The sequence below is a fragment of the Oncorhynchus clarkii genome, chromosome 6 (assembly GCF_045791955.1).
Source record: "Oncorhynchus clarkii lewisi isolate Uvic-CL-2024 chromosome 6, UVic_Ocla_1.0, whole genome shotgun sequence".
Lineage (NCBI taxonomy): Eukaryota > Metazoa > Chordata > Actinopteri > Salmoniformes > Salmonidae > Oncorhynchus > Oncorhynchus clarkii.
Window position 1 is genome coordinate 40221929 of NC_092152.1, and position 26804 is coordinate 40248732.

Below are 26804 nucleotides of genomic sequence, written 5' to 3' on the forward strand. Positions count from 1 at the left end.
ATCATGCCCCGATCCACATCAAGTAGTAGAGCGAATCAGCAGTTAAGTTCTTTGGCGTCCACATCACTGAGGACTTGACATGGACCAACATGCTTGTCAAGAGGGCGCAACAGTGACGCTACTCCCTAAGGCAGCTGATGAAATTCGGCATGCCACCACGGGTCCTCTCCAAATACTACAGCTGCACCATCAAGAGCATCCTGACCGAGCATCCTGATTGCTCTGTCCACAACCGCAAGGCCCTTCAGCGGATGGTGAAGATGGCCCAGTACATGACTGGGACCGTGCTGCCACCCATCCAGTACATCTACTTGAAATGGTGCCTGAGGAAGTCCCGCAGCATCATCAAGGACCCCACACAGACCAGTCAAAAGCCCAAACTAGACACTCTAATGTACTTGTCCTCTTGCTCAGTTGTGCACTGTGGCCTCCCACTTCTCTTTCTATTCTGGTTAGGGCCAGTTTGCGCAGTTCTGTGAAGGGAGTAGTATACAGCATTGTACCAGATCTTCAGTTTCTTAGCAATTTCTCGCATGAAATAGCCATCATTTCTCAGAACAAGAATAGACTGATGAGTTTCCTCAGAAAGTTCTTTGTTTCTGACCATTTTGAGCCTGTGATCGAACCCACAAATGCTGATGCTCCAAATACTCAACTAGTCTAAAGGCGGCCAGTTTTCAGCTGTGCTAAAATAATTGCAAAATGGTTTTCTTATGATAAATTAGCCTTTTAAAATGACAAACTTGGATTAGCTAACACAATGTGCCATTGGAACACTGGAGTGATGGATGATGATAATGGGCCTCTGTACAGTGACTTGCGAAAGTATTCTCCCCCCTTGGCATTTTTCCTATTTTGTTACCTTATAACCTGGAATTAAACACATTTACACAACATGCCTACCACTTTGAAGATGCTAAATATTTATTGTGAAACAAACAAAAAATAAGACCAAAAAAAAACTGAAAACTTGAGCATGCATAACTATTCATCCCCTCAAAGTCAATACTTTGTTAAAGCCAGCTTTTGCAGAATTACAGCTACAAGTATCTTGAGGTATGTCTCTATAAGCTTGGCACATCTAGCCACTGGGAATTTTGCCCATTCTTCAAGGCAAAACTGCTCCAGTTCCTTCAAGTTGGATAGATTCCACTGGTGTACAGCAATCTTTAAGTCATACCCCAGATTCTCAGTTGGATTGAGGTCAGGGATTTGACTAGACCATTCCAAGACATTTAAAATGTTTCCCCTTAAACCACTCGAGTGATGCTTAGCAGTATGCTTAGGGTCAATGTCCTGCTGGAAGTTGAACCTCTGTCCCAGTCTCAAATCTCTGGAAGACTGAAACAGGTTTCCTTCAAGATTTTCCCAGTATTTTGCGCCATCGTTCATTAAATTCTGACCAGTTTGATGCTGCCACCACCATGCTTCACTGCAGGGATGGTGTTCTCGGGGTGATGAGAGGTGTTGGGTTTGCGCCAGACATAGCATTTTCAGTGATGGCCAAAAAGCTCAATTTTAGTCTCATCTGACCAGAGTACCTTCTTCCATATTTTTGGGGAGTCTCCCATATGTGTTTTGGCACCAAATGTGTTTGCTTATTTATTTCTTTAAGCAATGGCTTTTTTTCTGTCCACTCTTCCATAAAACCCAGCTCTGTGGAGTGTATGGCTTAAAGTGGTCCTATGGACAGATACTCCATTCTCCCCTGTGGAGCTTTGCAGCTCCTTCAGGGTTATCTTTGGTCTCTTTGTTGCCTCTCTGATGAATGCCCTCCTTGCCTGGTCTGTGATTTTTGGTGGGCGGCCCTCTCTTGGCAGGTTTGTTGTGGTGCCATATTCTTTCCATTTGTTTATAACAGATTTAAAGGTGCTCTGTGGGATGTTCAAAGTTTCTGATATTTTTTATAACCCAACCCTGATCTGTACTTTTCCACAACTTTGTCCCTGACCTGTTTGGAGAGCTCCTTGGTCTTCATGGTGCCGCTTGCTTGGTGGTGCCCCTTGCTTTATGGTGTTGCAGACTCTGGGACCTTTCAGAACAGGTGTGTATATACCGAGATCATGTGACAGATCATATGACACTTAGATTGCACACAGAAGGACTTTATTTTTAACTAATTATGTGACTTCTGAAGGTAATTGGTTGCACCAGCTCTTATTTAGGGGCTTCATAGCAAATGGGGTGAATACATGTGCACGCACCACTTTTCCATTTTCTGAAATTCTTTAAATCAAGTTATTTTTTTATTTCATTTCACCAATTTTGACTATTTTGTGTATATCCATTACATGAAATCCAAATAACAATCCATTTACATTACAGGTTGTAATGCAACAAATTAGGAAAAACGGGGATGACTACTTTTGCAAGGCACTGTAGATATTCCATAAAAAATAAATCTACTGTTTCCAGCAACAATAGTCATTTACATCATTAACAATATCTACACTGTATTTCTGATCAATTCTATGTGATTTTAAATGGACAAAAACATGATGCTTGTCTTTCAAAAACAAGGAAATGTCTAAGTGACCCCAAACTTTTGAACGGTAGTGTAAACTCATCCACATACATGGAGTATACAAAACATTAAGAACATGCTCTTTCCATGACATACTGGGGATGGGGAGCATTGCTGCACGGCTATTTTCAGGTCTCTCCAGAGATGTTGAATCGGGTTCAGCCACTCCTGCGTTGTCTTGGCTGTGTGCTTAGGGTCATTGTCCTGTTGGAAGGTGAACCTTTGCCAGGTCTGAGGTCCTGAGCACTCTGGAGCAGGTTTTCATCAAGGATCTCTCTGCACTTTGCTCTGTTCACCTTTCCCATGATCCTGACTAGTCTCCCAGTCCCTGCGACTGAAAAACATCCCCACAGTATGATGCTGCCACAACCATGCTTCACCGTAGGGATGGTGCCAGGTTTCCTCCAGATGTGATGCTTGGCATTCAGACCAAAGAGTTCGATCTTGGTTTCATCAAACCAGAGATTCTTGTTTCTCATGGTCTGAGAGTCCTTAGGTGCCTTTCCACAAACTCCAAGTGGGCTATCATGTGCCTTTTACTGAGGAGTGGCTTACTTCTAGCAACTCTACCATAAAGACCTGATTGATGGAGTGCTGCAGAGATGGTTGTCCTTCTGGAAGATTCTCCCATTTCCACAGAGGAACACTAAAGCTCTGTCAGAGTGACCATCGGGTTCTTGGTCACCTCCCTGACCAAGGCCCTTCTCCCCCGATTGCTCAGTTTGGCTGGGCGGCCAGCCCTAGGAAGGGTCTTGGTGGTTCCAAACTTCTTCCATTTAAGAATGATGGAGGCCACTGTGTTCTTGGGGACATTCAATGCTGCAGAAATGTTTTGGTACCCTTTCCCAAATCTGTTCCTCGACACAAGCCTATCTCAAAGCTTTATGGACAATTCCTTTGGCCTCATGGCTTGCTTTTTGTTCTGACATGCACTGTCAACTGTGGGACCTTATATAGACAGGTGTGTGTGCGCCTTTCCAAATCATGTCCAATCATTTGAATTTACCACAGATGGACACCAAATCAAGTTGTAGAAACCTCAAGGATGATCAATGGAAACAGGATGCATCTGAGCTCAATTGAGTGTCATAGCAAAGGGTCTGAATACTTATGTAAATAAGGTATCTGTTTTTAATTTTGTATAAATTTGCAACAATTTCTAAAAACCTGTTTTCACTTTGTCATTATTTTTTTTATTTCACCTTTATTTAACCAGGTTAGTTGAGAACAAGTTCTCATTTGCAACTGCGACCTGGCCAAGATAAAGCGTAGCAATTCGACACATACAACAACACAGAGTTACACATGGAATAAACAAAACATACAGTCAATAATACAGTAGAACAAAAGAAAACAAAAAGTCTATATACAGTGAGTGCAAATGAGGTAAGTTATGGAAATAAATAGGCCATCGTGGCGAAGTAATTACAATATAGCAATTAAACACTGGAATGGTAGATCGGCAGAAGATGAATGTGTAGGTAGAGATACTGGGGTGCAAACAAACAAAATAAATAAATAAATAACAGTATGGGGATGAGGTAGGTAGATAGATGGGCTGTTTAACAGATAGGCTATGTACAGGTGCAGCTGCTCTGACAGCTGGTGCTTAAAGCTAGTGAGGGAGATGTGAGTCTCCAGCTTCAGAGATTTTTGCAATTCGTTCCAGTCATGGGCAGCAGAGAACTGGAAGGAAAGACGACCAAATGAGGAATTGGCTTTGGGGATGACCAGTGAGATATACCTGCTGGAGCGCGTGCTACGAGTGGGTGCTGCTATGGTGACCAGTGAGCTGAGATAAGGCGGGGCTTTACCGAGCAGAGACTTGTAGATAACCTGCAGCCAGTGGGTTTGGCGACGAGTATGAAGCGAGGGCCAACCAACGAGAGTGTATAGGTTGCAATGGTGGGTAGTGTATGGGGCTTTTGACAAAACGGATGGCACTGTGATAGACTGCATCCAGTTTGTTGAGTAGAGTGTTGGAGGCTATTTTATAAATGACATCACCGAAGTCGAGGATCAGTAGGATGGTCAGTTTTACGAGGGTATGTTTGGCAGCATGAGTGAAGGATGATTTGTTGCGATATAGGAAGCCAATTCTAGATTTAATTTTGGATTGGAGATGCTTAATGTGAGTTTGGAAGGAGAGTTTACAGTCTAACCAGACACCCAGGTATTTGTAGTTGTCCACGTATTCTAAGTCAGAGCCGTCCAGAGTAGTGATGCTGGACGGGCGGGTGAGGGCAGTGATCGATTGAAAAGCATGCATTTAGTTTTACTTGCGTTTAAGAGCAGTTGGAGGCCACGGAAGGAGAGTTGTATGGCATTGAAGCTCGTCTGGAGGTTAGTTAACACAGTGTCCAAGGAGGGGCCAGAAGTATACATAATGGTGTCGTCTGCGTAGAGGTGGATCAGAGAATCACCAGCAGCAAGAGCGACATAATTGATGTATATAGAAAAGAGAGTCGGCCCGAGAATTGAACTCTGTGGCACACCCATAGAGACTGTCAGAGGTCCGGACAACAGGCCCTCCGATTTGACACACTAAACTCTATTAGAGAAGTAGTTGGTAAACCAGGCGAGGCAATCATTTGAGAAACCAAGGCTGTCAAGTCTGCCAATAAGAATGTTGAGATTGACAGAGTCGAAAGCCTTGGCCAGGTCGATGAATACGGCTGCACAGTAATGTCTCTTATCGATGGCGGTTATGATGTTGTTTAGAAACTTGAGCATGGCTGAGGTGCACCCACGACCAGCTCTGAAACCAGATTGCATAGCAGAGAAGGTATGGTGGGATTCTAAATGGTCAGTAATCTGTTTGTTAACTTGGCTTTCAAAGACCTTAGAAAGACAGGGTAGGATAGATATAGGTCTGTAGCAGTTTGGGTCTAGAGTGTCACCCCCTTTGAAGAGGGGGATGATCGCAGCAGCTTTCCAATCTTTGGGAATCTCAGATGATACGAAAGAGAGGTTGAACAGGCTAGTAATTGGGGTTGCAACAATTTCGGCAGATAATTTTAGAAAGAGAGGGTCCAGATTGTCTAGCCCGGCTGATTTGTAGGGGTGCAGATTTTGCAGCTCTTTCAAAACATCAGCTATCTGGATTTGGGTAAAGGAGAAATGGTGGGGGCTTTGGCAAGTTGCTTTGGGGGGTGCCGGGCAGTTGACCGGGGTAGGGGTAGCCATGTGGAAAGCATGGCCAGCCGTAGAGAAATGCTTATTGAAATTCTCAATTATGGTGGATTTATCGGTGGTGACAGTGTTTCCTAGCCTCAGAGCAGTGGGCAGCTGGGAGGAGGTGCTCTTATTCTCCATGGACTTTAGTGTCCCAGAACTTTTTTGAGTTAGTACTACAGGATGCAAATTTCTGTTTGAAAAAGCTTGCCTTAGCTTTTCTAACTGCCTGTGTATATTTGTTCCTAACTTCCCTGAAAACGTGCATATCACGGGGGCTAGTTGATGCTAATGCAGAACGCCACAGGATGTTTTTGTGCTGGTCAAGGGCAGACAGGTCTGGCGTGAACCAAGGACTATATCTATTCCAGGTTCTACATTTTTTGAGAGGGGCATGCTTATTTAAGATGGTGAGGAAGGCACTTTTAAAAAATAGCCAGGTATCATCTACTGACGGGATGAGGTCAATGTCATTCCAGGATACCCTGGCCAGGTCGTTAAAGATAGGCCTGCTCGCAGAAGTGTTTCAGGGAGCATTTGACAGCGATGAGGGGTGGTCGTTTGGTCGCAGACCCATTACAGATGCAGGCAATGAGGCAGTGATCGCTGAGATCTTGATTGAAAACAGCAGAGGTGTATATGGAGGGCGAATTAGTTAGGATGACATCTATGAGGGTGCCCGTGTTTACTGATTTGGGGTTGTACCTGGTAGGTTCATTGATAATTTGTGTGAGATTGAGGGCATCAAGCTTAGTTTGTAGGATGGCCGGGGTGTTAAGCATGTCCCAGTTTAGGTCACCTAGTAGCACGAGCTCAGAAGATAGATGGGGGGCAATCAGTTCACATATGGTATCGAGGGCACAGCTGGGGGCAGAGGGAGGTCTATAGCAAGCGGCAACAGTGAGAGACTGGAAAGGTGACTTTTTAGAAGTAGAAGCTCAAATTGTTCGGGTACAGATTTAGATAGTAATACAGAACTATGCAGGCTATCTTTGCAGTAGATTGCAACACCGCCTCCTTTGGCAGTTCTATCTTGGCGGAAAACGTTATAGTGTGATTTCAGGGTTTTTGGTTGTTTTCCTAAGCCAGGATTCAGACACGGCTAAGACATCTGGGTTGGCAGAGTGTGCTAAAGCAGTGAGTAAAACTTAAGGAGTAGGCTTCTAATGTTAACATGCATGAAACCAAGGCTTTTACGTTTACAGAAGTCAACAAATGAGAGCACCTGGGGTGTGGGAGTGGAGCTAGGCACTGCAGGACCTGGATTAACCTCCACATCACCAGAGGAACAGAGGAGAAGTAGGATAAGGGTACGGCTAAAGACTATACGAACTGGCCGTCTTGCACGTTCAGAACAGAGAGTAAAAGGAGCAGGTTTCTGGGCACGATAGCATAGATTCAAGGCATAGTGTACAGACAAAGGTAAGGTAGGATGTGAGTACATTGGAGGTAAACCTAGGCATTGAGTAATGAAGAGAGAGATAGTCTCTAGAGATGTTTAAACCAGGTGATGTCATCGCATATGTTGGAGGTGGAACAACATGGTTGGTTAAGGCATATTGAGCAGGGCTAGAGGCTCTACAGTGAAATAAGACAGTAATCACTAACCAGGACAGTAATGGACAAGGCATATTGATATTAGAGAGTGGCATGCATATCCAAGTGAACATATGGGTTCAGTGAGTGGTTGGGCTGGCTGGGGACACGGTGATTCAGACAGTTAGCAGGCTAACAAGCTAACAGTTCGTAGGCCGGAGCTAAACAAGCTAGCAGCTAGTAGACCAGGGCAAGTTAGCAGTTAGCAGGCCGGGTTAGCAAGCATGGGTTATTGTGTGTTGATTGCTGAGGATTTTTTATTTATTTAATCAATTTTAGAATAAGGCAAAATGTAACATGTAACAAAATGTGGAAAAAGTCAAGGGGTCTGAATACTTTCCAAAGGCACTGTAGTTCAGTACAGTAAAGAACAATACTTTAAATTACTGTACTCTAGTGTGCTCTATTATACTAAACCCTACTTTACAGCACTGTATTGTACTGCCCAATACTAAACTCTACTTTCTTTACTCTACTGACTGGCTCAAATTCGGACTGACCAAATTGCAACTATTTTTCAACTTCCATGGACGTCTGGTGACAGTAGGTGCTCAGTGGGTGAGAGGGCTGGTTACAGTAAAAGGCAAGAGAGGGGGGCTCATGTGTAGGTGTCAGTAAGAGCCGGGAGAAGTGACATTAGCTGGAGAGAGTGAGTGACTCACACTCTTGCTTAGACCACTACAAGACAGAAAGAGAAAGAAAACATTTATGAGCTGAGCATAACAGTATGCCAGTGGAAGGGAGGACAGTAGCAGGAGACCCTATGAGCTGAACATAACAGTATGCCGGTGGAAGGGAGGACAGTAGCAGGAGACCCAACTGTGGTCTGTGAATACTATGAATTCCCATTGCAGCCAATTCAGTTGCAGTTATTCTGTTAGATTTTCTTAGTCATTGTGCTGCTGATTTCACAAAAGAATGACAGGTTTTAATCACTTAATAAATCATATAAATGTGGTTTATCAGTAAAAACTAACAGTAAAACTGTAATTGTAATTTCCCCTTTCCAAAATTGTTAAAACATTTTAGTAATACTTTTATAATGTTCCCTTTCCTTCGAGGGCACTGCCAGTATACCCAACCACTCACCCATCACAAATCAGTCTACAAGAGAGAATGGACATGGTTACACAGTAGTCAGCTATGACATGAAAGACTACACTGGATTTAGGGAAAGAGTTGGTGGCTCACACCATTTCACCCTTCCCACTGTATAGCCTCCCTGGAAATATAGGTAGTCTCCTTTTATCCGTCTCGTTCTTTCTTTCAAAATCACCTTGAAGAATGCCATATTTTCCTTGTCTCATTACCACACTACAGACTGCTGAAGTAAAACACACCGATTCAGCCAACTGCTATATTATCTTGTGCCTGGAAATATATGGTGACCTTTCCAATAACACTGCTGTGCATAGAGGCGTGTGTGGGGTCAAGTACAGGTCAGAGGTAGCTGTTGGCTTTAGAGAAAGATGGCTACCATTTACTCGCCATGTTTCTCCTCAGTAGAAATGAGTGGAATTCTTACCTTTTATCGGTGTAACTACACTGTTGTTTGTTCTACAATGTTTGGTTTTGGTTTAGGGTCTGTTTGGCCCTAAAATCTGCTGGTTTGTTTTGATCAGACAATCAATAATCCTTTTCCTTCATTCAAGAACACTTTTCTATGGTCAAGAACATGTTTGCCGTTCATTCTAGATAGAACACTTGTTCCTTTATTCTAGAACACTTTGTCCCTACGCTCTAGTTTATAGAACACCCTTTTAATTTAGAGCAGCTGCTTAACATGACATAATTGCCTCAGGTTAAAGGTCATCCATTCAACATAGCTTAGTTTAACCTTCCTCACTTACAAGGGCAGGAGTATCTATCTGAAAACAGAGAAGAAGTGGATTGGCAATGTTTAGACTGTTTTGTTGTTTAGGCATGAACCTAAAAATCTCAGGCTGGCACCTAGGCTTCAGTTCAGTTGCTACAAGTCTGCAATACCAACAAAGCATCTGGATTCAACAACAAACTTTTCCCTTTACCGGCCTTCATTTAAAACGGCTGTTGGCGTTCATTTAAGCTGCGGTTCCACGGCTGCTGCCAATGTGAGAGTTATGAATGGGGAAGCGCGTACACACACACACACAATAAACTCAGGGTCTACTGAAGGATGTTAATCTGTTATCTCAAATTACATACACACAGGAATTCATACACTCCTTAAAGAGAGACACACACACACCTCTGTAATGGAGATGACTCCCTTCCACAGCTCAGCACAGAGAGGAAGTGGATTTCTGAAGAAATGCTTCCTAAAAATCAAGTAAACGTGACGCCTAGTATTTTAACAGAAACACTGCTGTTCTCGCTGTTATACATTGAGTGTGCAAACCATTAAGGACACCTGTTCTTTCCATGACAGACTGACCAGGTGAATCCAGGTGAAAGCTATGATCCCTTAGTGATGTCACTTGTTAAATCCACTTCAATCTGTGTAGATGAACGGGAGGCGAGAGGTTAAAGAAGGATTATTAAGCCTTGAGACAGTTAAGACATGGATTGTGTATGTTTGCAATACAGAGTAGGAGCCAGGCGCATCGGTTTGTGTCAAGAACTGCAACGGTGATGGGTTTCCAAGCTCAACAGTTTCCTGTGTGTATCAAAAATGGTCCACCACCCATAGGACATCCAGCCAACTTGACACAACTGTGGGAAACAATGTAGTCAAATATGGGCTAGCATCCCTATGGAACGCTTTCGACACCTAGTCGAGTCCATGCCCTGATAAATTGAGGCTGTTCGGAGGCCAAAAAGGGGGTGCAACTCAGTATCAGAAAGGTGTTTCTAATGTTTTGTACACTTCGTGTATAACCCTTTCAGGGTAGTCATAGGTAAAACACCTACTGGGTTCACACACTTCGGCTTTCCTAATGTTCAAACTACTATTAAAAAGATCAACGTAAAAACATTTTGTCGTCTTAACCCTTTTTGGAGGACTGAGGGGAAAGGTCTTTAAGCGCAAAAGCAAAAACGCAGCGGAACAGTACAACAAGCGCAGTCATTGTGTTTTCATTTGAAGAGAGAGAACTTATGAACGAGAGAGAACTTATGAATTGTACCTTTAATATTTTTTATGGATTGTACCTTTAATACTTCTTATGGATTGTACCTTTAATACTTCTTATGGATTGTACCTTTAACATTTCTATGTTCAGCATCTCTGAAATGCTGTGGTCTGTGACTGGTAATAGGAGCTGTTAGGTGATCCTCAGCAGAGGTGAAATGGCTGAATGGACATTTGGATTTCACTGCATCATCCCCTCAGCATCCTCCACAAAGACACAATTACTGGACACCGGGGAGAAAAGGATGGAGATTGGATGACCACAACGCAGTCAATCTGTCATCAAAACTGCATGCAACCTTTCACTTCAGCTAACACTGTAGGCTACATTCATGATATACACTGAGTACTCAAAACACATCAGTATAGATTATATTTTTTTATTTAACCTTTATTTAGATGAAGGGGAGGAGTCAATTTAAATGATTTTTAAGCCTTGAGACAATTAAGACATGGATTGTGCGTGTGTGCCATTCAGAGGGTGACTGGGCAAGACAAAATATTGAAGTGCCTTTGAACGACGTATGGTAGTAAGTGCACCGGTTTAAGTCAAGAACAGCAATGCTGCTGTTTTCCACTCTCAACAGTTTCCCCATGTGTATCAAGAATGGTCCACCACCCAAAGGACATCCAGCCAACATGACACAACTATGGTAAGCATTGAAGTCAACATGGGCCAGCTTCCCTGTGGAATGCTTTTGACAACTTGTAGAGTCCATGCCCAGACGAATTGAGTCTGTTCTGAGGGCAAAAGGGCGGGGGGGGTGCAACACAATTTTAGGAAGATGTTCCTAATGATTGGTATACTCAGTGTAATAATGTGTGTGTGTGTGTTTAGCCTTTTCCAGATTCTGAATAACACTCAGGTCTTACTCGCTACTCCGTTATTGCTTAGTATTTGAGAGAGAGGAGGTGAGATAGACTTACTGGAATCTCAACTGTGACATCATCAAAAGTCCTCTTCAGCAGGCCCGAATATGTTCAAATCCATCCTCTGGCCCCTTTTACAAATCCTTCTTTGGAGTGATCACTTACCTAACATAACTGAATTGGCTAAAGTTTACACTTAGACCAAACCAGTCATGTCAGATTAGTGATGATTACTTACTTCAAAAGGAAGAAGGCAGAACAGAGAGATGCATTTACCAAGTACTGGAAGAGGGCCTCTCCTTCTCTCTGGTCAGCGTTGCAGAAGGAAGGGGATATTGATGGCTTTTTATTTCTCTGCTTGGCTAGGGTTCACTTTATTTCAGTGATTTCGGAAGTGTGAGGACACTGGCGTAAACACTGGAAGCGCAGTGTAAACTAGGCCTTCCTGTTGTCTCTGTTACTCTGGGAGAATTTGGACAGGGAATGCGTGTCTCTCCGCTCAGCTCTGGCTGAGACATACTTGCATAAATAAACAGGAATAAACATGGTTCTCCCTTCCCCATTCTCGCTATGTCCTTGGTCTGTGACCTCTCAACCAGCGTGCGTACACACACAGATAGGAGCGTCCCTGTACACCGCAGACTCCAACAGGCATTCACACAACCCTTGACACTATGTGCTCTGTCAGATAACGCCCCTAGTAACTCTAACATTACCAGGCCAAATCTAAACAACTAAGCACTCAATGGATCCAATATACAACACACTGAAATCAGAAAAGAATCGTGAAAGAAAGCTCAACAGTTGATCAGTTGTTATGGCGCCATCTTCATCAATATCTTATACCGCAGCTCTTCACAGGGAAAATCTATGTTGATCACGTCTGCCGGCTATGTGTCAGACCATGGTTTACACTGTGCAAGTTGCAAACCCGTATGCTGGCTCGGGTATAGAGCAGCTGGGACGACAAGAATGTCATGGGTTGTCATACCATGGGTTTGAACAGCGGCGAACCGTGACTATAGGACCTAGGCATTCAGAGGTACCAAAAATATTCTAATACTTTGTATCCCCCCCAAAAAATAATCAAGAACAGAAAACATAGCATCACTTGATGCGTCCGATATTATATATTCTGTAGTCGGGCCCTTTTAGTTCTAGTGAAGGAGGAGCGATGCTTTTTAATGACATTATGAAACAAACAGGCCGTGCTTCAGGCTGCCACACACACAGAGATAGAACCGGCATGGACACAACACGTGACACCCAGCATAAAATAATGCAACCAGCAAAACAAAAAACACACTGTTTACACAACCTATGGTAGCATAACACCACCATCACCAATAGTGACAACCAGTGGCAACCCGTCATTCAACACCTGTTTTGAGCCCCACATTTTTAGCAAAAATAAAATATATTTTTTTTAATTGTGGGGGGGGGGGGGGGCTTGCCTGTTTTGCATGTTATTGTGGCATTAATATGTGTCACATATCAATTTGCAAACAATGTAAAAAAATAAGATATATAATTGAGTTAATAAAGCTGCATACAAACATGGTCTCTTTTTTGTTTTCTTGAGTAAGGCAGCTCCAAAATGCATGTGTTTCAACCTAGCTCAGTGCTTTCTGTGGTAGTGGGGCAAGCCAGCATATTTTTTTTTTTTTAAAGAGCGTTGCACTGTGATTGGCTCAGTGTTTTGTCACTCGTGGGGACTTTACGTCACTGCCAAGTGTAAGAGCAGACCTTGAAAATTCTAGCCATTCGGATGTTACATTAGAAGTGCCCATCCAAGAAAACTCAAGGTCATTGGCTACAGATAAAATGACGTCAAATCACGTTATATGTACAGTAGCTTTGATCGGACTGATCATGTCAATCATACTTTCATAATCTTAGCTAGCAGTCATCATCATGAATCAAGTTGACAATCTACTGGCAAATCCTTTTTAATCCTTGTCAAATTAAGAGAAATAATGAAGAGAAATTACAGATCAAATGTATCGGTGCTCATCGGCCATTGGACAAATTACACAACAAATTGGAAATCGCAAATTCAACGAGTGGTTTGGAAGGAATCAGTGACAGTGGCTGTGTGGTCCCAAATCTGGGATTAAGAGGCTCTTTTCCAAGTTTGAAATGGTAAACATTCAACATTGGCCATGATGTCAATGAAGCATGATTTGTACCACGCTCAAAACAACTGTTAACTCGGAACTGTGAAATCTTGAACTCTGAAGTCAAATCAAGTTAACTTGGAAGTTTGGAATAAACAAGCTCTGACTGGGAAAATACATTTTGAACAGTCATCCAATTTGGAATTGTAAATTCAGTTGTTTTGAAAGCACCATAAATCCAGAGAATGACAGACTTTGATGACAAAATTTGCCCACAAAAGGACCGCCACGCCACCTTCCTGTTCAAGTGAACACAGCACAAAAAGGTGAGTCCAAAAATGTAACGTTATTGTATGCTGCTGCATAAATGACGTAATAATGCCAGGGAGATATGTATACTGCAGCTAAGGAAGTAATACTAGGTGTATGTTCTATAGTAAGATGTTAGTAGCCCATGTGCCTCACCCTAATTCATTTGGTCTATTAATTTCACGTATTGTTCTACTGTAGCCTATAATCTGTTTTAGAGAATTGTAATCATTGAATATTGTAAGATCTTTCATTTTCTGCTTATATGCCCCCTTTATTTATCCTAAGGTTCTGACTTGGTGTACAAGGAAGAACACTGTAAGAACGGCCCATGTTCTGAATTCTGTCACTGTACATTTAAAAAATGCTAAACAAATAGTTATACTGATTAACGTCCGTCCTAGCTCGCTCATAAATGTCTTAATCTAAATTATCGATTGCCACTTATCCGCCCTTATGCCATAGTTTGTACATCTCAACTGTCATTAGAAACCACATTTGTTTAATCAAGTCAGCCATATCAGCTGTTTTTTTTTTAAAAGCAGTAAATGAGGCTGAATGAACTGTTTCGGTACCAGACAAGGCTCCACTGATAGCCAGGTGTAGCAGTGGTAAGATGTTGGGACTGCTGTTGGTACAGCTTTATGAAGGCCCTAACAGTTTGTGGGCACCGTTTGTCACCATTATATTGCAATTAATGTATTGTTTAGTGTTGTGGCTTTGCTGGCATGCATCCAACTTGTTGTTTTTTTGCCCCACCAAGATGTACATGCTAAAATCGCTACTGGTGACAGCAACAAGTGTCACATCGAAGGTGACAGGTTTATGTTGCTGAAAGGACAGTGACCGTAATACCTGTGCACTCCATGGCGCTGAAGGAGAGACAGTTTTGGTAAAACACATAGACACGGCTGATAGACAGGTAACAGTCACACAGAGCATGAAATAATTATAAAGAATAAGCAGCCCATTCACACCAGTAGGCACCATGAAATCATAACAATACAAAAGCACAACCATTTAAAAAATGAAATGAACAAACCAGCTTTTACTTCCCATTGCAAATATATTTCCGTCACACTAAGCAGTGATCTAAAGTTTAAATGGAACAATGTTTCACAGTCATTATTTTCAAAGGGATACCTAACAGCAAGTGAGCTGCATAAAAAAAATAAAAATGTTCCACTCACCAGATGATAATTTGTAAACAAAGGTTGAAAGTTAATCTTGAAAAGGATGTAGCTAACAAATGATCTACAACATCCACCCTGAAGATGATAACAGCTGCTGCTGCAGCCATCGCCATTGTCACAGTACTACAACACAAGCTAGCATTTTCATTATCACACTACTACAACACAAGCTAGCTAACGATACTAGCGTTAGCGTGGGAAAACTACTGCTTCCTCCACTGATTATTTTATCTTGTGCTCTGTCGTTACGTGTCTCTCCAACCCTGTTCCTGGAGAGCTACCGTCTTGTAGGTTTTCACTCCAACTCTAATCTAGCGTATTTTATTCGAATAATTTGCTGGTTGATAAACTGAATCGGGTAAATTACAACTGCCGTTGGAGTGTAAACCTACAGGAAGGTAGCTCTCCAGGAACAGGGTTGGAGAGCTCTGGCCTAGACACATTACTTTTCTGTTTTTTTTGCCATTGTATGTCAAAATGTGATTGGGTCATTCCACTGTCACTCCAAATTCTGCTCCAATACAGTTGAATGGCAGAGACCTTCTGTCCAGCTTCTGAAAACCTAGCCAATGGCTGGCTGAGCTAGCTAGATTTTTCTACCTAGAGACCTCCAAAGAGAATCCTGATTATATATTTTTTTCGTTTTAGTATTAACCCTTCTCTTTCCAATACAAACTGAAGAGATTAAATCAGAAGATTAGTACAATTATTGTAAAGATTAAATATACATTTAAAAATATAAATTTAAAAAAAAATATATATATATATATATATATACAGTACCAAATAAGCGCAAACCAGATTGTATGGCGTATCACTGCAGAATGCTGTGGTAGCCCTGCTGGTTACGTATTCCTTCTAAATGAATTGAATTAATGAATTGAATTCTAAATGAATCACTGACAGTGTCACCAGCAAACCACCCCAACATCCTCACACCTCTTCCTCCATGTTTCACGGTGGGAACCACACATGTGGAGATTATCCGTTCACCTACTCTGGTAACTCTACTGAATTTATCCTCTGCGGCAGAGGTATCTCTGGGTCTTCCGTTCCTGTGGCGGTCCTCATGAGAGCCAATTTCAACATAGCGCTTGATGGTTTTTGTGACTGCACTTGAAGAAACTTTCAAAGTTCTTGAAATGGTTCCTCATTGCCTACCTTCATGTCTTAAAGTAATGATGGACTATAATTTCTCTTTGCTTATTTGAGCTGTTCTTGCCATAATATGGACTTGGTCTTTCACCAAATAGGGCTATCTTATCTATACCACCCCTACCTTGTCACAACACAACTGATTGGCTCAAACGCATTAAGAAGGAAAGAATTTCAACAAATGAACATTTAACAAGGCACACCTGTTAATTGAAATGCATTCCAGGTGACTACCTAGTGAAGCTGGTTGAGAGACTGCCAAGAGTGTGCAAAGCTGTCATCAAGGCAAATGGTGGCTACCTTGAAGTATATATATATATATATATATATATATATATATATATATATATATACACACACACACACACATCCTTAGGCCTCTCGGTTCCCCACTGGGTTTTAATCTTCTTGGATCACCTGAGGACTGGTTGCCAAATACTTGACCTGTGCTATAGAGATTATGATTGATGCTCTGATTTTCTTTGGAATCATCTGTGATCTGGTGTTTCTTTACACTGTAATAAGATGGTTTCAACCAGCATTTCAAAACAACAAAGGACCCTTGTACAGAAGTGGTACACTGACTGCAAACATCAGTCTCTGTCTGTGACCCAATGCACAACAGTGTGTGGGTGTGTTTCTCTGAGTAAGAGCAACACAGCCTTGTCAGTTTCTGTAATATTTATTCAGATAGACGGAAGCTTGCAGCATTAACACGAGATAAGAGCCAAAACATTCTCATTAGTAACCTAAGGCAGTGTCATGAATTTCAGCAGTTCGATCAGTGGTCGAGTCTAAAGTGAAGGTATACGCGTATGTGTTTGATCAAAGAATGTCAACAACAAAGCAGCCCGACTCTAAAACTGTCCACCTGCTGAACACAGATGCAAACAGTCGGTAAATATGAAATTGACAGAACCTAAGTGTCCAATCGCAGGGTTGTTTGGGGTCGCGAATTGGAACAGGCTGCATTTCGCTGTACGGAGACCACCATGGCAACTTAGATTCAGATCACGTCATTTCTTCATCATAAATGTGCCAACTGAAGCAAATGATCATCAGATCAGAGTTTGACCCCAGTTCTAGCAATGCTGAATTGTTACAGTTTCATCGCTGCTCAATAGTCTAATCATAAATCACGCAGTCAACAATTTGATTTAGATGTTTTGTTGCATTTAGAGACCTTTGCCCACACCGTAACGTAAGAGCTGTCAAACTGATATTAGGCCTGGAAATAGGCTATGGAAATCAATGGAGATAAGGAGAAATAATATACGGTTTAAAAGCCTAGAATTAACCAATAAAACATGTTGTTTGATATTGATGGTGATGGTGATGATGTATGTTATAGGCTCGATTGAAGAGCATAGCATCTGTATAAATATCATGTTCTCAGCCAAAGTAGATTACATCACTGTAGCATTCGCCACATGGAATTCGAAACCACTTCTATGCGTAAAAATTGTCCAGTAATTGTATTAGGCTGTTTGAAGACCTACCTTCTCTTGCTTTTAGCAGTACCGTATTGGCCACAATATTCTCCAGTTCCATCTAAAATTCTTTGATATTTGCTGAATAGATTAAAAAAAAAGAAATCGACAGCAACACCTCGCTCTTCACGGATGAATTGCTTTTCGTTTTATTCCAAATCCGAATAAAATGTATACATTTCAAACTCGTTCACGGTCTACACACTGGATAAAGGAGAAATCCTTGTAAAATTAACTAGGCATGGTTCATATCGTCGGCTCCGAATGCAGCGTTGGGAGGGCATTTCCATTCCAATTCCGAAAACCGTTGTGTTTCGTGCGTAATTTGGCGCGGAATCCCATCAAAGGATAGATCACGGTTGAGCCATCAATACAGCCCGAGACCACGGCAAGACCTACATCATTTAGTAACGCATTCCTAACAGCGGCTGAAGCACAGCACAGTAGCACTGGGGGGAGTTGGTGAAGTGTACTAGAACATCAAGGTGCTCCCCCTCTCGGTGCAAAGGCTTAATAAAAAAATGGGCTTGTTTTTTTATTTTGGTTTGGCCAACAATATCCCCCACGTTTGGCGAAGCTACAAGCAGTTTACCGCGTGTGTCTGGTCTATATTTTTCCTGTTACATTTGGATAGCTTGCAGGGGGCTAAACGCACAGCCTATATAAATTGAGTGATTTGTAGTAGGGGTTCGCTAATCTTCAACCACCATATTGGTTCCAATATTCCATTCCACCGCCCGTTGCACACACATCCATTCGGAATTGGCCCGAATAGAGTATTGGTTTCCACTAACTTCTATATCCACAAAGTCAGATTCCACTGGCACAAAAGTCAAATTTGCAACAAAAATGGGCTTTTTTGTCTTCATTTAAGGTTAAGCATAAGGTTTGCAATTTTAAGAAGATACATTTAAGAAGTGCGCAGGGTTTATTACTTGTGGTTAAAGACAAGCATTATCCTTTATATTGATTGACCAGATACTCAAGTGGCCGCTCAAACATTGGACATTTTTTTTTTCAAAAATGGAAGTCAGTTGGGAGGAGTCAAGATCAGATGGGACCATTCTAGCCAATGAGAGGGCAGATATCGGGTGAACAACAGGCACAACTCCAATATAAAGTTGTCTTTTTTCTCAAAGTTGCCCGGAAGTCACATGTTCTACGTATATCAGGACACTCATAACAACCTAAGCATAACGAAACTTATATTCGACCAAATAAGCCACACGTAGCAAATAAGCAATTCCATTTTTTTGTTCACCAAATTCAATACTCTCTCATTGACCTCCATACAAAAACTAATCGCTTGATTAGTGAAGGGAAAAAAACGTCACCTGCTGGAGAAGACAGATTTTGGGCCCAGTTTTCCCTCTCTTCGCCTCTTCCTCTCTGGTATAGACGCTAGTGACGACCATAGCGTATCCGTGTCTGGCTGTCAAATGCTGTTTTTCATATGACATGGTTTGGATAACCTAACCTAGTTCTATTTGATTGACATAATTATGAAAAACTGGTGAAATACAAAATCGTATGATCTCAAGATCTCATAGACCTACCAGTATTTATATATATTATATATATATTTATATACCAATATTTATACCACTGGTGATGCTTCTGCCTGTCTACAATAGGTTTATATACACTGAACAAAAATATAAATGCAACATGCAACAATTTCAAAGATTTTACTGAGTTACAGTTAATATAAGGAAATCAGTCAATTGAAATACATTAAGTAGGCCCTAATCTATGGATTTCACATGACTGGGAATCAGTGGTGTAAAAATACTTTAAAGTACTACTTAAGTCGTTTTTTGGGGGTATCTGTACATTACTATTTATATATTTTCTAACTTTTACTTCATTAAATTCCTAAAGAAAATAATGTACTTTTTACTCCATACATTTTCCCTGACACCCAAAAGTACTCATTACATTTTGACAGAAAAATGGTCCAATTCACACACTTATCAAGAGAACATCCCTGGTCATCCCTACGGCCTCTGATCTGACGGACTCACTAAACACACATGCTTTGTTTGCAAATTATGTCTGAGTGTTGGAGTGTGCCCCTGGCTATACGTCAATAAAAATACAATTAAATTGGTCTGATTTGATTAATATAAGGAACTTGAAATTATTTACACTTTTACTTTTGATACTTAAGTACATTTTAGCAATTCCATTTACTTTTGATACTTAAGTATATTTAAAACCAAATACTTTTAGACTTTTACTCAAGTAGTATTTTATTTGGTGACTTTCACTTTTACTTGAGTTGTTGTCTATTAAGGTATCTTATGACGATTGAGTACTTTTACCACCACTGCTGGGAATACCGATATGCATAGATCAGAAAAACAGTATCTGGTGTGACCACCATTTGCCTCATGCAGCGCAACATAGAGTTGATCAGGCTGTTTATTGTGGCCTGTGGAATGTTGTCCCACTCCTCTTCAATGGTTGTACGAAGTTGCTGGATATTGGAGGGAACTGGAACACGCTGTTGTACACGTCAATCCAGAGCATCCCAAACATGCTCAATTAGTGACATTGAAGTGCTTTGAAAGGCTGGTCATGGCTCACATCAACACTATCATGCCGGAAACCCTAGATCCACTCCATTTTGCATACCGCCCCAACAGATCCACGGATGATGCAATCTCAATCGCACTCCACACTGCCCTTTCCCACCTGGACAAAAGGAACACCTGTGTGAGAATGTTGTTCATTGACTACAGCTCAGCGTTCAACACCATAGTGCCCTCAAAGCTCATCACTAAGCTAAGGACCCTGGGACTAAACACTTCCCTCTGCAACTGGATCCTGGACTTCCTGACAGGCCACCCCCAGGTGGTAAGGGTAGGCGGGTAAGGGTAGGTGCGTGCTTAGTCCCCTCCTGTACTCCCTGTTCACCCACGAGTGCAAGGCCAAGCACAACTCCAACACCATCATTAAGTTTGCTGACAACACAACAGTGGTAGGTCTTATCACCAACAACAATGAGACAGCCTATAGGGAGGAGGTCAAAGACCTGGCAGTGTGGTGCCAGGACAAAAAACTCTCCCTCAAAGTGAGCAAGACAAAGGAGCTGATCATGGACTATAGGAAAATGAGGGAAAATGAATATTTGGCATGGATCCTCAAAAAGTTCTACTGCTGCACCATCGAGAGCATCCTGACCGGTTGCATCACCATCTGGTATGTAAGGCGCTACAGAGGGTAGTGCCCCCAGTACATCACTGGGGCCAAGCTTCCTGACATTCAGGACATATACTAGGTGGTGTCAGAGGAAGGCCTAAAAAAATCTCAAAGACTCCAATCACCCAAGTCATAGACTGTTCTCTTTGCTACAGCACTACAAGCGGTACCGGAGCGCCAAGTATAGGACAAAAGGCTCCTTAACAGCTTCTACCCCCAAGCCATAAGACTGCTGAACAATTAATCAAATGGTCACCCGTATTATTTACATTGACCCCCCCCCCCCCCCCTCACACATCTTTGTTTTTACACTGCTGCTACTCACTGTTTATTATCTATGCATGGTCACTTTACAAATTACCTCAATTAACCTGTACCCATGCACAGTGACTCTGTACCGGTACCCCCTGTGTATAGCCTCGTTTTTGTTAAGTACATTTCTCGTGTTACTTTATTTTATTTAGTAAATATTTTCTTAACTCCATTTCTTGAACTGCATTGTTGGTTAATGGCTTTTAAGTAAGCATTTTACGGTAAAGTCTACAACTCTTGTATTAGGCGCATGTGACAAATAAAATGTGATTTGATTTCTGGTGAGTATGCAGATGACTGAAGAACTGGAACATTTTCAGCTTCCGGGAATTGTGTAAAGATCTTTGAGACAAAGGTCCATGCATTATCATGCTGAAACATGAGGTGATGGCGGCGGATGAAAGGCACTACAATGGGCCTCAGGATCTCGTCACGGTATCGCTGTGCATTCAAATTGCCATCGATAAAATGCAATTGTGTTCGTTGTCCGTAGCTTGTGCCAGCCCATACCATAACCCCACCATGGGGCAGTCTGTTCACAACGTCACATCACAAATCGCTCTCCCACACGACACTATACATGATGTCTGCCATCTGCCCAGTACAGTGAAAACCGGATTCATCCATGCAGAGCACACTTCTCCAGCGTGCCAGTGGCCATCCAAGTTGAGAATTTGCCCACTGAAGTCAGTTACGAAGCCAAACTGCAGTCAGGTCAAGACCCTTGTGAGGACGACAAGCACGCAGATGAGCTTCCCTGAGACGGTTTCTGACAGTTTGTGCATAAATTCTTGGGTTGTGCAAACCTACAGTTTCATCAGCTGACCCGGTGGCTGGTCTCAGACGATCCTGCAGGTGAAGAAGCTGGATGTGAAGGTCCTGGGCAGGCATGGTTACACGTGGTCTGCGGTTGTGACGCTGGTTGGACGTACTGCCAAATTCTCAAAAACAACGTTGTTGGTGGCTTATGGTAGTGAAATGGACATTCAATTATTTGGCAACAGCTCTAGTGTAAATTCCTGTAGTCAATATGCCAATTGCACACTCCCTCAAAACTTGAGACATCTGTGGCAATATGTTGTGACAAAACTGCACATTTTAGAATGGCCTTTTATTGTTTACAGAACAAGGTGCATCTGTGTAATGAGCATGTTGTTTAATCAGCTTCTTAATACGACACACCTGTCAGGTGGATGGATTATCTTGGCAAAGGAGAAATGCCCACAAACAGTGATGTAAACCAATTTGTGCACAACAATTCAAAGAAATACGCTTTTTGTGCATATGGACAATTTCTTGGATCTTTTATTTCAGCTCATGAAACATGGGACCAACACTTTGCCATCTTGGCAAAGGAGAAATGCTCACAAACAGGGATGTAAACAAATTTGTGAACAATTCAAAGAAATACACTTTACATGTGTTTATATTTTTGTTCAGTGTAGTTATTAGTTATTTGGGGAATGTGGTACCATCACCTGGGACACTAGGGGGAGTGTTTTTATTACCTCCACTCCCTTTTCCCCTTCTATTCATAACAGGATAAACTATTGAGCAGTATGGTATAAAAAAAACTAAAACATCAGTAGGCCTAATAACACAGAAAGAAGACAAGGGATCCAAATATGATCCAAATTCAGTCAATGTGCCACATGCTTGAAAGTTGAAAGGAACTCAACTACTGGGCGTGCTCGAGCAGATCAGATTTCTGCAGTCGGTGGCCATCGTTGATCACCAACTTTCAATGTGTGTTGCATTAGGCCATGGCCACATTACAATTTTGTGTATGAAAATTCCATATGGACGCAATTCTTTTTCAAATAGGAGTCTTCTGTTACCGGATAAATGACACAGAGTTCCTGACCAAAAATTCACAAATTGTCAAACTTTTTAAGTATGCAACTAGACTGAACACATCTGAAAAAAGTGGAGATGAGTTGTATTTTTGACAGACAAAAATGGACAATGATGTATGTCATATGATTGCATCCATGTTCAAGTCTCAGTATTCCCATACCCTTTAGACACCAACTGTACCCTGTAGCCACGGCCTGCATTGTGGGTGGCTCCATTGTCAACCAATTAGGGTGTTTTTGTTTGACCCACACTAACGTCCCACACAATGTCAATTGATCCTTGATTGTGGGAACCTTAAACAGTATACTTTCATATCAACTCCAAGTACAAAAACTACCCTTACTGTATGTACACTGTTTTACCACAGACTCAGCTGAAGAGGTTTACTGTGGCACAGCTTGCACCTGAACCATAACACTTCCTGAGCTAATTGAAACGCAACTGGTGAGGAAGTGTCGTAGCTCTGTGGCAACCTGTGCCACAGTAAACATCGCCCAGAGAATCTGTGTTAAAACGGTTGCCTGGAGGAATGAACCCAAACTGTATTACTTGATGAAGTAGAACAGTGTTCCATTGTCATACGCAAGTAAAGAGTCCTGTTACAATTTCTACAAAGTGGACCTCCGTATTAAAATAAACACTTGGAAAACAAATCTTACCATTACAGTTTAAGTCTGTTTACACAAACATAGAGAACCCATCATTATGTGCTATTGACAAGTTATTCGTTTTGTGGTATGAAAATCATATTTAATTGATTTATCGCATGAAATTTAGTCTTCCAGACAATTCAGTTTGTGTGGTCTACCCTCAATTCCTGCATTACGCCAGTCATCAAATCTAACAGAAATGCATCACTTAAATCATTGCTTGCTTTTACACCAATGAGCCATTATCAAAATGAAATCCGTACAGTATTTAGTGTGATGCTGCTTCCTCTATAAACCACACATTATTCTCCCCATCGCCAAAATAATCCTGTATTCAAGATAGAACTGGGAAGTCTAGTATAACAGAGGAAAATAGAACAGAAGTGCCTTCAGTATTCATCAAGATTATCTGCCTTGGGGATGGATAGGCCTCTGTCCTTCAGTGCGGTCACCTTGGCTTTCTCTGTCTCCTGCTTGGCTTGCTGTTGCAATCGCTGCTCCTCTAGGATCTCCTCTATAGAAACCTGCTGCAAGACTGTGTCACACGGCTTATCCATGTCCTAAAGAGGGAAACACCATATTAAACTTACTGTAAACCTACATGTTACACATGTCCTGCTGGAGAACAATCGCAGTGGCACACACATGTAAACCCCAGCAACTGATTATCATCAACTGTGTGATCAGTGTGTGAACCACGCAACTGAGGTGACAACTAAAGTTTAAGGCAAAATGAATCATGTGAGCATATTGGAAAACTGCTCTACACTCAATTAACTGGCCTAATCAACAGGCTACTTTAACACAAACACATTTCTATGTGTAGGCATACTGTACGAGGAAGGCTAAATAATCATTGATAAAGAACAAGAGGGTGGCATGGATGAATACTTACTATTTCACCAAGCAATACAACGTTCTCTCCTCTCACAATGAAGATTCCTCTGGGGATGTCCCCAAACTTCTTGCCCACATGGATGCGCTCCACTGTTTGATGGAAAACTAGGTTGGCTGAAAGAGAGGTTAAGAGATAGTGCAGTTGATATAATTTTCCCTTTGATTGCCTGAATGTAGCTACTTGTGAATACGTCACATTATTTCAAGGCTTACGTAGTAGGTATTTTAGTAAACTCAATTCCATCTCAATGTATGGAAGATATCCATAGGGGATCTAAACTAGAGCTAACTTAGTATGCCAACTCAACTAGTGTGTTTAAACTACTATAGGATTTGTTAGGTGGTTTATTTGCCATACCAAACTGGTCGATGCTTCTAAGAAACCCAATTAGCGTTCTTCCATCGCGAAGAAGTACAAGATGCTTTTCTGCAAGAGAAAAATTACTGTTTATAGTAGAACGACAGCAAGCGGATACAAAGTATCCAATCGTTGTTCCCAACACTGAGTTTGGAGAATACATAGTTACAAGAAGGGGTTTACAATATAACTGTAACTGTATCTAATAATCATGATCATCATCACTGTTTTCCGAAGGTTGGAAACAGTGCGGACTTGCTCACACTGCTGCCGTCACTCAGCCTAACATTCGCTATCCCTACTTACTGTCTATGTCATCAATGAGACTCGCGGTCCCTGGCATGTAGTTCATTGTGATCGTGTGTAGCTATCTCTGCGGTTAAATTGTAGCTAATCGCTGTGTATAAAATGTATTAAGCCATGAATCGTTCAAAATAAGATCAGAGTCTTAATAAGCATCTCTTCAGCAACACAAAAAAAGCACTTCCGGGTCACGGAATTTCCGATATTTTCATAACAAAAGTCCCCAACTTAGTAGTAGAAAGGTTCCAACAGCCTGTATTCTCTCTACAGGAAGCACACTTGCAGTAATGCACACTCGGGGAAAGACTTCCTGTCAAATATTAAACCCTTTAAGCACCAATGGCAAGGAACATTGGAATTGTTTTATTATATTTATTCTGATGATCTAATATAGATACACTACATGAAAAGTATGTGGACATCTGCTCATCGAACATCTAATTCCAAAATCATGGGCATTAATACGGAGTTGGTTTACTGCTATAATAGTCTCCACTCTTTTGGGAAGGCTTTCCACTAGATGTTGGAACATTGCTGCGGAGACTTGCTTCCATTCAGCCACAAGAGCATTAGTGAGGTCGGACACTGATGTTGGGCGATTAGGCCTGGCTCGCAGTCAGCGTTCCAATTCATCCCAAAGGAGTTTGATGGGGTTGAGGTCAGGGCTCTGGGCAGGCCAGTCAAATTCATCCACACCAATCTCGACAAACCATTTCTGTACGGACCTTGCTTTGTGCACAGGGGCATTGTCATGCTGAAACAGGAAAGGGCCTTCCCCAAACTGTTGCCACAAAGTTGGAAGCACAGAATCGTCTAGAATGTCATTGTATGCTGTAGCATTAAGACTTCCCTTCACAGGAACTAAGGGGCCTAACCCGAACCATGTAAAACAGCCCCAGACCATTATTCCTCCTCCACCAAACTTTACAGTTGACATTATGCATTGGGGCAGGTAGCATTCTCCTGGCATCTGCCAAACCCAGATTCATTCGTCGGACTGCCAGATGGTGAAGCATGATTCCTCACTCGAGAGAACGAGTTTCCACTGCTCCAGAGTCCAATGACGACGAGCTTTACACCACTCCAGCCGACGCTTGGCATTGTGCATGGTGATCTTATGCTTATGTGCGGCTGCTGGGCTATTGAAACCAATTTCATGACGCTCCCGACTAACAGTTCTTGTGCAGATGTTGCTTCCAGAGGCAGTTTGGAACTAAGGATTTAGATTTAGGACATTGCATGTTTCTAATAATGTAATTCCTTTAAATAAGCAGGCCTTTAATTTTTAAGACACATTTCCTGTATCTATGACGCCCGCCGCTTGGTGAAATGCAGACCCGGTGGCGAGCGTGGTAAAACTGAAAAGACATCGTCTGTCCTTTTGAATCAGAGTCTTTACCTGATAAAGTAATGATAGGATGTGTCAATTATTCAGTGAGAGCTTTTGTGTCAAACCCACAACAGTGTTTCTGATGCTAAGCTCATGGTCATGTTGCAGTAGAGTGTAGGAGGGAGATTCCAAGATGTGAGAAGTGTGCAGGAAGACATGGGACAAAGCAATGTGTGGTGTCGGTGGAAAAAAACTGTCACTGTCACTAGCCGGCTACCACCTGATTACTCATCCCTGAACCTTAGAGGATGCTGCCCTATGTACATAGATCTGTAACACTGGTCACGTTAATAATT

The 26804-nt window shown here is 41.9% G+C and overlaps 2 protein-coding genes across 2 annotated transcripts in view; both read right to left on the minus strand.

The window, feature by feature from the left end:
• The window catches only part of LOC139411140 (G protein-coupled receptor kinase 5-like), a 66948-nt gene extending 48924 nt beyond the window's left edge, over positions 1-18024 (minus strand). The window contains exon 1 of the mRNA XM_071157016.1: positions 17547-18024. Within this exon, the coding sequence (XP_071013117.1) occupies positions 17547-17598 (52 nt within the window). The 5' untranslated portion in view covers positions 17599-18024. The remainder of the gene's footprint in view (positions 1-17546) is intronic.
• Positions 18025-22340: 4316 nt separating this feature from the next.
• Positions 22341-25407, minus strand: LOC139411141 (U6 snRNA-associated Sm-like protein LSm1). Its single transcript, XM_071157017.1, has 4 exons — positions 25122-25407; positions 24816-24884; positions 24456-24571; positions 22341-24120 (listed from the first exon to the last, which is right to left on the minus strand). The coding sequence occupies exons 1-4, from the start codon at positions 25165-25167 to the stop codon at positions 23950-23952; spliced, it is 402 nt and encodes a 133-aa protein (XP_071013118.1). The 5' UTR covers positions 25168-25407; the 3' UTR covers positions 22341-23949.
• Between the last annotated feature and the right edge of the window lie 1397 nt (positions 25408-26804).